Source organism: Ammospiza nelsoni, chromosome 9 (assembly GCF_027579445.1).
Source record: "Ammospiza nelsoni isolate bAmmNel1 chromosome 9, bAmmNel1.pri, whole genome shotgun sequence".
Taxonomy (NCBI): domain Eukaryota; kingdom Metazoa; phylum Chordata; class Aves; order Passeriformes; family Passerellidae; genus Ammospiza; species Ammospiza nelsoni.
In genome coordinates this window covers 19,771,565-19,784,077 of record NC_080641.1, presented here as the reverse complement: position 1 = coordinate 19,784,077, position 12,513 = coordinate 19,771,565, and the positions used below count along the sequence as shown (strand labels likewise).

The window sequence follows — 12,513 nt, the reverse complement described above, 5'->3', positions numbered from 1 at the left end:
TTCACTTTATCCAAGTCCTTTAATTCTAACTGAACACCAGCAGTATTTTTCATAAAGATTAATTTAATGATAAATATTGGAATGTACTTGGGGACTTAAGTGGGGGAGGTGTGGGGAGAAAATGCTTGTCAAACTTCAGTTGTCCATAGACCTAACTATTGTGAATGTTGTTTTCATTTTATCACGGTGGTTGACTTAACTCTGATGTTCAGTTTGTATTTTTGGAATTGCTTTTCTCTTAGAATTAAAAGACCAACATTAAATGTGTGTATTTTTTGAGAGAGAAGAATGAGTTTTGATTCTGTACTCTTGTGAAGCACATACTTGGTGGCATCCTCCCATCCATCACTTCCCAATCACTAGCTTTCCTGTTCCTGTCCTGGAGACACTTGCCCTGCACATAGACACTAACTGGTGTTCCAGCTATGGTTGAGGGATGCTTTGTTACAAGGTGTCATGTACTGGAAAATGCTGCAATAGTGCTGCTGAAGATAGAGCTAGAGTAGTAATTAAAGCACACCTACAAATGCCTTTCTCATTTTATGTGAATTTCATTGTATGTAGTAGTGGTGTGTCTAAAGGAAAAGACAAATGTTGCTGTATGTAATGATTTCATCCTGGTATAACGCGATCATTGTATGTACGCATGTGTGTAAATATATGTAATTCGACTTTGTTGTGGTCACTGATCTAGAACCATTTCTATGTGTATATTTAATATTTCTCCATTATGTTTTATTTGTATTACAGTAGTATTTAGATAGGAGAAGTCTCTTGTGACAATTCTAAAAGTATAGATATCGCATGAACAAGACAGCAAAGAAATAATGGCACAATGCTGGTCAGAATTGTAAGATATGCATCATAGCAAACTATTTGTCAAATCATTGTTCTCAACAATACTTCAACAGGAATTTTGAATAAAACTGGTTTTTCTATGCATAACGCATTTTGAGTGAGATTACGAAGGAATTTTAAAAAATCTCTAAGCATGGTACATGAAATGAAGGTCAATATTTTAATTTAACATGATGAAGACATACATTAAAAAAGGCCTTTAAAGGTGAAGACAAGCACTTTATTTTCTAGGGGGTGGGGAGATAACTTAATAAACAGAAAAATGGTTTGTCTTTGGAACATCCTACTAAAGTGATCTTTAGTGTTATATTTTAAAAGGAAATTGGTGAATGGAGATGGAACATACCAAGGCTGATGATGGAGCTATAGAACAGAGTGATAAGAATAAACTGGACAGAAGCATCAGTTCTGTGCACAGAGGGAAGAGGAGGAGTCTTGCAAATGCTATGCTGGTAATATGTTCAGGCACATCTCTAGTTGGATCACATCTGTCTGAATGAAAAATAAGGGCATGATGGAAGAAAATTACTTTTTGTAGAAATGGAGAAAAGGGTTTAGGAAACATTGAAACATTGTTTGGTCAATGTTGAACTTAAATACCCATATTGAGATGTCAGATCTATTGACATCCTAGTTTAGTTAGAAAAACATTTATGCATGAGTTAAACTTTGGGGTTGTCAATGTTTGTAGAAAAGCTTGCTGGTGTTTTGTTTGGTTTTTATTTCCTAAATTGGATCATCTATAGGTGAGGTGTGGTGAAATGAAAGACAGGGCAAAGAGTCTCTTTTGGAGTCCCTGAAGGAAGTTGGAGGGGAAAACAACTGTCTTTTAGCAAAGGTAGTACAGGATAATAGAAAGGAAAACAGAAGACCAATACCATTACAAGCTGTGCGCAGTCTGAGAATGAGCTTGAAATTTTATACTTTTGCTGTCTTTCCATTTTGTCATTCAGCAACAATGAAACAAGATTTTTTGTATTGTCTTGGTGTTTTAATGTTCTGCATTTTTGAATCCCTTCATGTTCTCAGCTAGCCCATGTCTATTTTGTAAATCAGGTTTGTACATATTTCAGTATTGAGTTCCATATACCATAATATCAACAGTTGTTCTGGTTTTCGTTAGTACCAAAATATTTTGCCAGCAGATACTAATTTTTCAAATACAGCTGTAGTTCATACCATTCTTTTCATATTATCTTCTAATCTGTTTACTGATACTATTTCATCAGTGTGTGTTTTTCTTGTTCTAATTTATGTTTCCAACTTCTCAATTTGACAATATTCAGATTACTTCCCATTGTTAGCTACTTAGTGTTTGGCACTGATTGACTTCCATGTGGTTTTGGTTTCCTAGTCTTCTGCTTATTTAATGTTCACCACAGTACCTTCCAAGCCTGACATCTGCAGTTTTACTCTTAACAAGCTTATTTATTTCAAAACCTGTTTTAAAGCAGGAAGCTAATTAATAGTTATATCTTGCTCTAAATAAAGTTTTTTTTTTTCTGTAAGCTGCACTTCCAAGCCCTTCATTTGTGCTTTGCCATTCTCTAATGAATACTCACAACATTTGGCTGTTGTTGCATTTGCTTGTGTCAGCATCTGCTGGGATAGTTACTGCTTTGCTGTGTACCTGTTTTCCTCATTCATGATACTGGTTGCCTGCTTTGTGTTATTTGGTTGCTCTAATCTGGTATTCATAACTTCACAAATTGGTTGCATGATAGCAGAAACCAGAAAGTACTAAGGGTAAAATTCTAAAGATCATCAACAATAGTTGGAAATTGTGGGAAAGGGAATTAAGGGACAATTGGAGAGGTTTTAACTCCATTAAATCCTTAAGCATAAAAGAAAAGGACTTTTATTAGTTGTTTAATCTCAGGTCTCCTTACATGAGGTTCAAATGTATAGATACATGCTTCTAGAACTTTTGGCAAATCTATGCTTTCCTTATGTACCTGTGTTCCACTTTAGCAGGCAGCAGATGGAGAATGTGGATGGATATTGTTTCCAGAAACTTGGTATGCACAAAGGGAAGAAAGGAGTTTGTGAACAGTACGGGTTCCGAGTCTCATTAACTGTTGTCAGCTATAGCACTTGATAGCATGAGAGATGTAATTCAGATGCTTCTGGTGAAACTTCAGCAGTGTAGGTGGGCTTACTACTACTTCTAAGTTGTTTTTCATTATTTTATTACTATTTTATTATTTTTGTCTGTGATAAAAATCAACAGTTATGTAAATTGTTGGTTTTGAAAACAGTAAGTTATGTAGCTTTTGACTGCATTTTTAATTTCTGTAGCGATTTGTGTAAATTGTACTTACTCACCTCTGTACTGTGTTACTCATACAGCATTCCTCCTGTATGAATAGTGAATTTCTGTGAGTACTGCTGGAGCCAGGGCGAAAGCATGGGAAAGGAAGGGCTTTACAGAAGCCATTTCTCAGCAGTAACTAAGAGATGTGTTTCCTGTCTACACCACAAGTTGCTAAGTTCTCAAATGAAAGTCTTGAGGAGAATTGTTCTTTATAACACAGGAAAGGAACTGCTAGTTTTTAAGGATATCAGATACAGCTCAGCCTTCTTAGTTTCAGTCTGTCTTAATGAAATTTTTGGGATAATGAGTCTTTAGAAGAGATTGCCATATAAATATTAAAAGAAGTTGCATACAGCTAAAAGAAAAGTAATTGCTGTGACTAATTGAGTAAAATCTTTAAAACTATGGTCTTAACACTGCACCGTGTGGTCATTGAGTGAGGCTGGTGCTGCACCCTGCCAAACAAGCGGAGTTAAACAAGGCCGTGCTGCACTGCTGAGCAATGACACAATGTGCCAGGCTGAGGCACAAGGCTGTGCTGTGTGCACAGGAGAAGTGAAGGCAGAAGCTGGCATTTCTCATGGTGCGTGCTTGGCGAGATCAGGAAAGGGAACTTCTACAGGTATTTCTCATGTCTGTGTCCAAAAATAGCTCTTAAGAGTTTTTACTGCTCATGTACTTTTTCAAGTCAAATCTCTGTTGCTTCTACTACTAATTGCCCAATCTGCCAACATAAGATTGTACTTTAGCATTTCATGATCTATGTCATTGATTCAAAACACAGCATAAAGGAAGTTCCTGTTTCAGTGCTTTCACAATGTGGTTTGCAGGCTTCCGGACAGGCCTGGCTGTCTCAGGAGTCTTGTGCAATGGTAAACAAGCTTGGATTTGTCATGTTTTACTCCATTAGCCAAAAAAATGCTCCAATATTTTGAGCTTTATTCTTGGGATCTTGGGTATTATTTTATGAATAATACAAATACATGATATCATATAAATTACTACTAGTTATGAATGTGAGATTCTTAATTGTGAGCTTAAGATTGTGATATTATTTCCTGTTGATGTTTGCTGCAGGAATACAGTTAAGTATGTTAAACACTTTCTCTTACCAAGTCCAGAGGTTAGATTTTGATCTGATCTTATCTGATGCCTGTGTAAATCTCAAATTATTTGCACTGATAAAGTTGATATTTGCAGTGAATAAGAACAGAATTTGAAAACTGCACAAGGAAGAAATTAAAGAGCTGCATTACTAAAACCAAATGTCCTGTTAGCTTAGCATCCTTCATCTTTTGCAGCATTCATAGGTATTCATAGCATTCTTCCTTCATTACAAAACAACACAAACACAGGTTTAAACTTGATTTATTGAAAATCTCAGTTTTGCATAATTATTCAACATCTGCAAGTCTTAAAACATTTAATTTGGAAGAAAAAGTCCATTAAGAAAAAAAAAGTAATTTATATTCTCCTTTGTAAATTTTATACAGTCAAAAGCAATCTACTCTTCAAAATCCAAGTACAATGTTACTTAACTGTAAGTTAGAATGCCAAATCCTTCACCCATCATAAACATATTCCATCTGCCAAAGTCAATGAACCTTTCCAGTTATTCCCTCTTTCATTTTCTATAGTGGACCTTGAATGAAGAGCAAATACAGTCAGAGCTCTTGGTTGCAGAACAGTAATTTCTTCCAGATGAACTCTGCTGCCAATTGTTGCATTTTCCTTCTCCCAGAGCTGGCTGTTTGTAACAGGAGACACTGAGCTGCAGCCAGCAGCAGGTTCAGCTGGGACACCACACAGCTTTGCCACTGCTGTGGAGCTACAGAGAGGCACAGCAGAGCAGCTGGGGAACCCAATCCCTTAAGGTGCCCTTGGCAAACTTGGCAGAGCTTATCTATTGGAGTTCTGAGCTGAAATCCTGACTCTGGTAGCTTGGAGAGGAGAGGTAGATGTCTTAGTCACAGCTTCCCAGAGCTGCTTCAGCATTTTGCAGATGGTTTGGAGCATCACACATGGTGATGCAAGCATAGATAACAACATGGTATAGTGCTACTGGGAGAGGGACAGGGAAGTGGCAGGAAAACATTATTTGCTACTTTAGCTGAAAGAATTATTTTTTCCTAGATATTGTTCTTATCACAGAAATAAGCTTTCTACTTCTGGGCAGTTTAGAATAGAAAGCATCATATGGAAGTAAGATACACAAAACCTTAAAGGAGTACAGTCTTATTTTGGACACAGTTTTGCAGAAAGATGAAGTAGCTCAACAGCCTCTGGAGCCCTCTATAACAAGTTCTGTAATACTAATAATAATTATTTTGCTATAAAAACTATTTAGAAATATTATTGCTAGGTCCTCTTCTCTGAAGTTGAAGCTGAAGTGCTGTTTCTATGTTCTGTAGCCCTTGCTAGCATCTGTTTCATTTGAACAATGTATTTCTTCAATGCACCTACTGACCCTGTTTTTATTCATAAAACACTATTTAATCACAAAAAGTCTCAAAGTTGCAACTCTGCCATTCATACAGATGACCCCACAACAGGCACAATACTACTACATATACTGTTTTTAAAACACTTTTTAAAAATGTGTTTTTAATAAAGTTTTTAAAAAACTCTTATGATAAAATGCAGTTAACACATTTATACAAGAAATTCCAATGACTTGGCACATTGTAAAAATTACTAACTTGAAACTACTTAAAGTGAATTCTCACGCACCAGGGGTTTTGGCAAAAAGTCTATACCCTCACTACACTGTTAAAAGCCACTTACCTAGATATTATAAATTTCTGATTTGGTATTAGCTTTGTCTTAGTGATAGTGATACTACATATTCAGTTGATCATAAAACTTGTGGCCTGTACTTACTGCTCCTGTGATTTGTGTCTTATTCAGATGAACAGCTAGGTACAGAAACATGGGTTATATGAAGAATGTACTTAGACAGCTGAAAGACTTGGGAGGGTGAGCAAAAAGGGAAAGTTTAGGTGAACAGCTTTGGTTTTATATGTCTATGTAAGCCACCTGACTAACATTAGTCAGAGTTGTAATAAAGTGGAAAAGAAGAGGGATTTTGAGACTACAATAATCAATGTTTGTTTTGGCATACCATGAACAACCCCTGCCTTTATTAAAAGGAAAAAACAATGAGAAATTAATTTTTAAATAATTATCAATTATTCCATGAGGTTACAGTAACTAAGAATTTGCAAGTCATACTTCAAAGTGTGCCTGTATTTGTTTGTATACCATGTAGTCACTTGTCTCATGTAACAGCCACAAAGGAAAACAGGATTTTGCAATTACAGGACAGAAGGATTTTTGAACAGGAATTGTATCTATTTTCTCCAACTGCTTTTCAAAACTGCCTCAATTTCACATTGATGGTGCCTTTTTTAAAGTGCTGATATTAGTCCTCTGTTATAAAAAGAGATCTCATGTTCTTACATAGTTAGCCCAGTGTTTCTCCATGATGCCAAAGAACAAAAACTAAGGATTTAAAAAAACATGTAACTTTGAAGAAAAATGACAGTAACTACCAATCCTGTAAACTTAGGCACATGTAAATTCACTCAGTATTTAACAGCAACTCAACCAATGTCTAAGTTACTACTTAAACTTTTATGTGAAAATGAAGATAATGACAGTTATATTACTTTGCATATGCACCAAGTGTGCTATGCATAAAATAGGAATTAACAATCATTAACAAATCCTACAAGTACAAAAAATAATTAGTAGCATTTGGAAAAATGGGAAAGCTTGGGAAGAGGCATGATGTTCATGTTTAAAAAAACCCCAACCAACCACCACAAAAAACAACAGAAAACCCCCAAACACAAACAAGACCAGCACTATCACATCCAAAAAGCCCAATATGAATTAAAAACCTGATTTTTACTCTCTTCAAAGGAATTGGAAAGGTCTTCATAGTTTTTACTGTAGTTTATTGCTCCCTTCTCCCCCATAGCTGTTATATTGTTATGATCATAATATGAACATTAATGAATATTAAGTTCTACTTTTCCTCTTATCTTCAAAGAGACTTTTCAACATGTAAACCTGAACAGCTGATACCACCACCATTACTCCCAAGTTGACCATGGACCAGAAATTCACTCTGTCAAAGTTGCTTTCTTGTATGTTTCGGTCACGAGCCTCAAATGCTCTGAGCAGGGTCTGAATCTGGACACTTTTGCTTAATCTGGCTTTGACACTGTTGATGGATTCCTGTTAAGTGACAAAAGAGTGTTTTTAGGAAAAACCCTACCTGAACTAAGTGTATATCTTGCAGCAAATACAAAATTATTAACATCATGTTATCATCTGTAATTCAATGTCTTGACAAGTGAAGAGTTAATTTCATTTGAAAATATACACATCATCACAGTTTTCATTAATTTGTCTAACCTGTTTATTGTCTTTTGGCTAAAAAGAATTACTGTAGCATTAGTGTTCTGTAGTAATTTTCCTTTTTCTCTTTTATAGGTAGGGAGGTAAGAGAGAAATCAAACTTATTTGGACTAATAAAAAGTAGTGAATCTGCAGAACTAGTCTCAAAACAAATTATGTAGTGGCAAGCAAATGCAGAGTTTTTTCTGCTGCATAATAAAATTAAGGAGTTTTTAAATGGAAACTACCATCAGGGCTATATCTGCATCAAAAGAAAACTACAATAATATTACTTTCCTGTCTGCTTCTGGTGTTTCCACTGTAGTGGCTATAAACTGCTGCTTCAGCCTTGATACAAAAGCAGAGTTTTGACAATAAATCTTGAACAGGACAACTGGAGGTTCTAGAAAGGACATAAAGTGTGACCCTGGAACTAGAGGAAGTAGATGAACACTCCAGAGATGGCAACAGCAGCTCTCAAGAATCACACTTTATTCTGCACTTAGTAAGTAAACATCTGGTCCTATGATCTGCTGAAGTTTCATCCATCATGTAATAGATACTGACAAAAGCTGATCTCATGCAGTGCTGAATGATGTTCTTGATATAATTATGGATCCTGAAGTAACTTTTAGTGAGAAGAGTAACATTTGCAGTAAGAGGAGGCCAATAATTTTCAAAAATCCCCAAAACCATAAGGCTAAAGCCTGCAGTAACATTTTCTCTGTTTCATATTTAACAAAAATATTTCAAAATAGCTATTTTGGGGAGCCAAATAATGTTATGATGATAAAGTTCACTATTACACAACAAGGAAAATGAACACCACACAAGAGCTTTAAATTTAAAGACGTAATTCCCTATTTTTGCCAGAAAATGTGTTCTCATTAAGGAATTAAACTACCAAGTGCTTATGTTAGTCCTCATAGAGCTTGCAGGGAAAGTAATACCTTGCTAAGTAAACAATGGGATTAAATACTAATCTTAATTTTACAAAAATTACCTACTTTGGAAGATTTTCAAGGCTCTCAAATATAGGTTCTGCATTTCTTTTTCTTTTGGAAAAGATACCAGTACGTAAAGGAGTATCTATCAAATCCATTCAAGTATTTTCTGTGATTAGTGTGAGTGGGATTTTTTCATAACTTCACATAGAAATTTTCCTCTTTTCTAAGTGTCTTAACTGCTACTTTTAAAGATCTGGTCAGATTTTCAGATTCTGTATTTGGTTTTATTATTTAAAAGTGCATCATACACCTATAAAATATTTTAAACATTGGTTTGTTATTTAAAAACCCGCATTGTGTTTATGGCAATAAATGCAAAGATGTGATGCAGAGGCTAGCACAGTACTTTACCTTTAAACATTGATAAAAATGATGCAGTAATTCCAACTACACCACTGGGACTAAATAATACTTTAATGCTCCAAGTATTCATTTCATTGCTGCTAGGGAAGAAAGCAAGCTGAATTGGAAAGCAAGTGACTGAGAGCTAGGCAGTTTTTTCTTGCTGATGAAGGGCCTATTCTGAAAAAATCTTCAAGTTTCTGTGTGTAAACAAGAGATCCATGGTGCTAGACTTCCTGTATTAGTAAAAGCAATATATGGCCCTGGAATACATTCCAGGATGACACAACAGACCAAGGCAGAATGGCCACATGACATTGAGTTTTTTTCCAAATGCTCTTACATTGAATAGAAAGAAAGATCAAATACTAACCAGAATATCTTCCAACTTCATGTCTAGGAGATCTGTGCCTGTAACATACTTCTTCCAATCCTCCTCATCTTGGCCATCTTCTCCCATATTGTCCAGGATCAATTCAAAGAAAATTACCTTTTCAGAAATGGTACTGAATGTGTTGTCAAAGCAGAACATGTAATCCCCATCTTCTGTTTCCACACTGTGTATATAGGCAAAACATGATTAACTACATTTTCTGTGCTGGTTCTTAAAAAGTCAGGTTTTGTAAGCATATCCTTCCCTTTAAGACTGACAATTGTGCACTTAGAAATAACCAAATCTTCTTTTTGTATAAAAATAAGAACTCTAAAGACACTTTACAGATTACACAGTCACAGGAAAACAATCCTACTGACTCCAAAGGCTCAAAATTATCACGACAGCAAGTTGCTTTCATTTATTTGTGGGGATTTTGAATCTTTGCTAATCGTTACAAAAAAATACACAATAAGTGGAATTCTTATACTGTGTAGTAAAATTACAGCAAATATTACATACTTTGAAAAAAGGACTGGAAAACTTGGGGACTTTCTAGCTTCTTATTTGTATGACTCACATGATCTTTTGGTATTAGGTATGGAGACCTTTTTCAACTCCATAATAATGATTTTTATCCACTGAACAGGAACAACTATCACTAAAATAAAAATACCCTTCACTACATAGTACAATTCATGTAAAAAGCATTCAGTGTTTATAAAAAGAAAATTGGTATTCTCAAACTGTTCTATTAGAAAGTCTTTTGTAATACCAAGGAATAAAAAGAACTCAACCTTCATTTTAGTTATATTTGCTAAAGCAGAAAAGTTCTTTGTGTAACACTTCTGAGTTTGAAGATTTTAAACTTACGTATGAACTCCATCTGATTTTCTTTCATCAAAAACTAGAGTTTCACCTTTTGGGGAGAGCAGATGAAAATCAACATCTAATCCTGCTCCATCTAGAACCTGTGAAACAAACAAAAATAACCAACCTCTGACCAGTTGAATTCCTGTTTGCATTGCTGACAGCAACATTTATAGGGAAGGTAAATGTTTGTAGGTAAGGGAACGGACAAAATAATCTGAAAGGTTAATCTGTCTGGATGAGCTGACACCAAATTAACTGGAAACAGATGGAAAAACAGCTCAACCTAAAAGCATTTTAGCAATTTCAGAATCTTAAACTAAATGTAATCTAAACCTGCCAGGCTGGGTTTATATTGAATCGTTCCCTAATTACTTTTAAGAATGCATGCAGTTTTATCAACAGGCAGGGTTAGACAACCTGTAAAAATACCAACAAGAGATGGCTAAATCTGGCATTTCTGCTGTCACTGATTGCTTGTATTAGCATAGTGTTTACATTATGTCTTTGAAGAATTACCTGCATCCTATGTTAAATACTCTTATGCTTTAGCCACGAATATAATTAAGTACAAAATAAATCTATTTGCAGTAAAATACAGAGCTCCTTTTCTACACATTCAAATAGAAAACCAAATCATTACTGTTAACAGTAGTGCTAAGAAATTTATGCCTCAGTAGAAATAACGTAAGTATATGTTATACACACTAGTCCTTTCTAAAATAAGGTCTTTATTTAGCTTATGATCAAACTAAAATCCCACTCTGTGCAAAATAAACTTCTGTTGGGCTTAGACAGAACTCTAAACAAAACTTGAACACCTCTCTTTCATTCTTGTTCAGTTCTGCATGTGACAGTATTAGAAATTAGAAAAAAACAGGAATTTCAGCTTTGTCTTTCATTTGGGAAACAGAGGAGAAAAATAGATAGAGGGGGAAGAAAGATCCTGGCCTATTTCTAGGCACCATAATAGGGTAGGAGAATATTCACTGCAGCTTCCCTCCCTGTAGCTATTTTACTGGGAAAAAAGTCATTGTTGTAAGGGGGGAAACGTCTGAGATCGAGATCTAGCCCAGACATCTCTGGGAAACTCCACTCAAGAAGGCCAGCAAAATGTTAACGATAGTTTGTTAAACTGGGCTGTTTCTGTAAAACGTTCATCGTTGAGATGAAAAGTGTTACATATCTGCACAAAGATAGGAAAGTACGGGCTCTGTGCATCAGCACAAGTGCCTTACGCTTTAGGGCTACAACACGAGGTCACAACTCTGAACTTTCTACATTCGGCCCTCTTAAAGGATGGCGCCTTGAGCGCCTCTAAAGTAGAAACAAAAAATTCCCTCCAAACCACCAAAAGAACGTATTAGAACAACTGAAAAGGCACGTAAGTTAATTTTTAACTCCCTAAGGCTGAACTTCTAACAGTATACAATTCCAGCGTGGCTTTGCGGGCTGGGCTGCCCGGGGCAGACTGTGGAGCCCCGCAGCCGCTGCTCGGGGCAAGCACCGCGTCCCTGGGCAGGCACTGCTCGTCAGGGCCGGGGCCGGGGCCGCAGGAGGGCAGGACCGAGCTGCGGGCCGCAGGGCCGCCGCACAGGGGCACCGGCAGAGGCAGCGCCGCCGTCACGGCGGGGTGCGGGACCCCGGCTCCCCTCGGGACACGCCGCGGGGAAACGCCCCCTCCCGCCCTGCCCGACCTGGTACTCGAGCTCCAGCGAGGCCTCCTTGCGCATGGGCTGGTAGAAGCACTCCTTGCGGCCGGCGGGCAGCGTGAAGGTGAAGTCGCTGTCCAGGGAGGGGCTGAACTCGGCGGCGCCGGGCGGCGGCAGCAGCAGCGCGAGGCACCCGAGCGGCACCAGCAGCAGCGGCCGCGGCCCCATCGCGGCAGCGCCTGCAGCGCGCAGCCCCCGCGCGCACGCACCGAGGGGCGGGGCGGGCCCGCCATGGCCCCGCCCCCTCCGCCCCACCGCACCAATCGCCGCCCCGGCAGCGCCGCGCCCCGCCCGCCCACAGTGCACCGCGGCGGCGCGCGCCGCTCCCGCCCCCAGCGCGCCGGCGGCGGGGCCGCGCCTGCGCCGTGAGGGCCCCGCGGAGTTCGAGCGCGGCGGGAGCGGCGCCGGGCGCTGCTGTGGCGGGAACGGAGCGGCTGCGATACCGGCATCGAAACCGGCACCGGCATCGGCCCGCTCGGAGCTCAGGGACGGCCGCCTGCGCCCCGTGCCCCTGCGGCGCTCCCCGCCCTGGCTCTGGTGCTGCCCGCCCGACCGGCGCCGGTTCGCTTTCACCTCTCGTTGCGCTGGTCACGGGCAGTGAGGCGAGTTTAGCGCGTTCGCGGGTGCGCCGTT

At 38.6% G+C, this 12,513-nt stretch overlaps 1 protein-coding gene across 1 annotated transcript; it reads right to left on the bottom strand.

The window, feature by feature from the left end:
- Positions 1-4,524: 4,524 nt before the first annotated feature.
- TMED5 (transmembrane p24 trafficking protein 5) lies at positions 4,525-12,055 on the bottom strand. Its single transcript, XM_059477784.1, has 4 exons — positions 11,866-12,055; positions 10,172-10,269; positions 9,299-9,482; positions 4,525-7,414 (listed from the first exon to the last, which is right to left on the bottom strand). Exons 1-4 carry the CDS (start codon positions 12,046-12,048, stop codon positions 7,196-7,198), a joined length of 684 nt encoding a protein of 227 aa, XP_059333767.1. The 5' UTR covers positions 12,049-12,055; the 3' UTR covers positions 4,525-7,195.
- Positions 12,056-12,513: the final 458 nt, after the last annotated feature.

What these genes read in the sequence shown, in the direction of transcription:
- TMED5 (XM_059477784.1), bottom strand. Translation starts at nt 12,048, where the DNA reads ATGGGGCCGCGGCCGCTGCTGCTGGTGCCGCTCGGGTGCCTCGCGCTG. An exon ending in CGCTGGAGCTCGAGTACCAG is followed by an intron (nt 10,270 to 11,865) that starts GTCGGGCAGGGC and finishes TTTGTTTCACAG; the next exon opens with GTTCTAGATGGAGCAGGATT. An exon ending in AAATCAGATGGAGTTCATAC is followed by an intron (nt 9,483 to 10,171) that starts GTAAGTTTAAAA and finishes CTATATACACAG; the next exon opens with TGTGGAAACAGAAGATGGGG.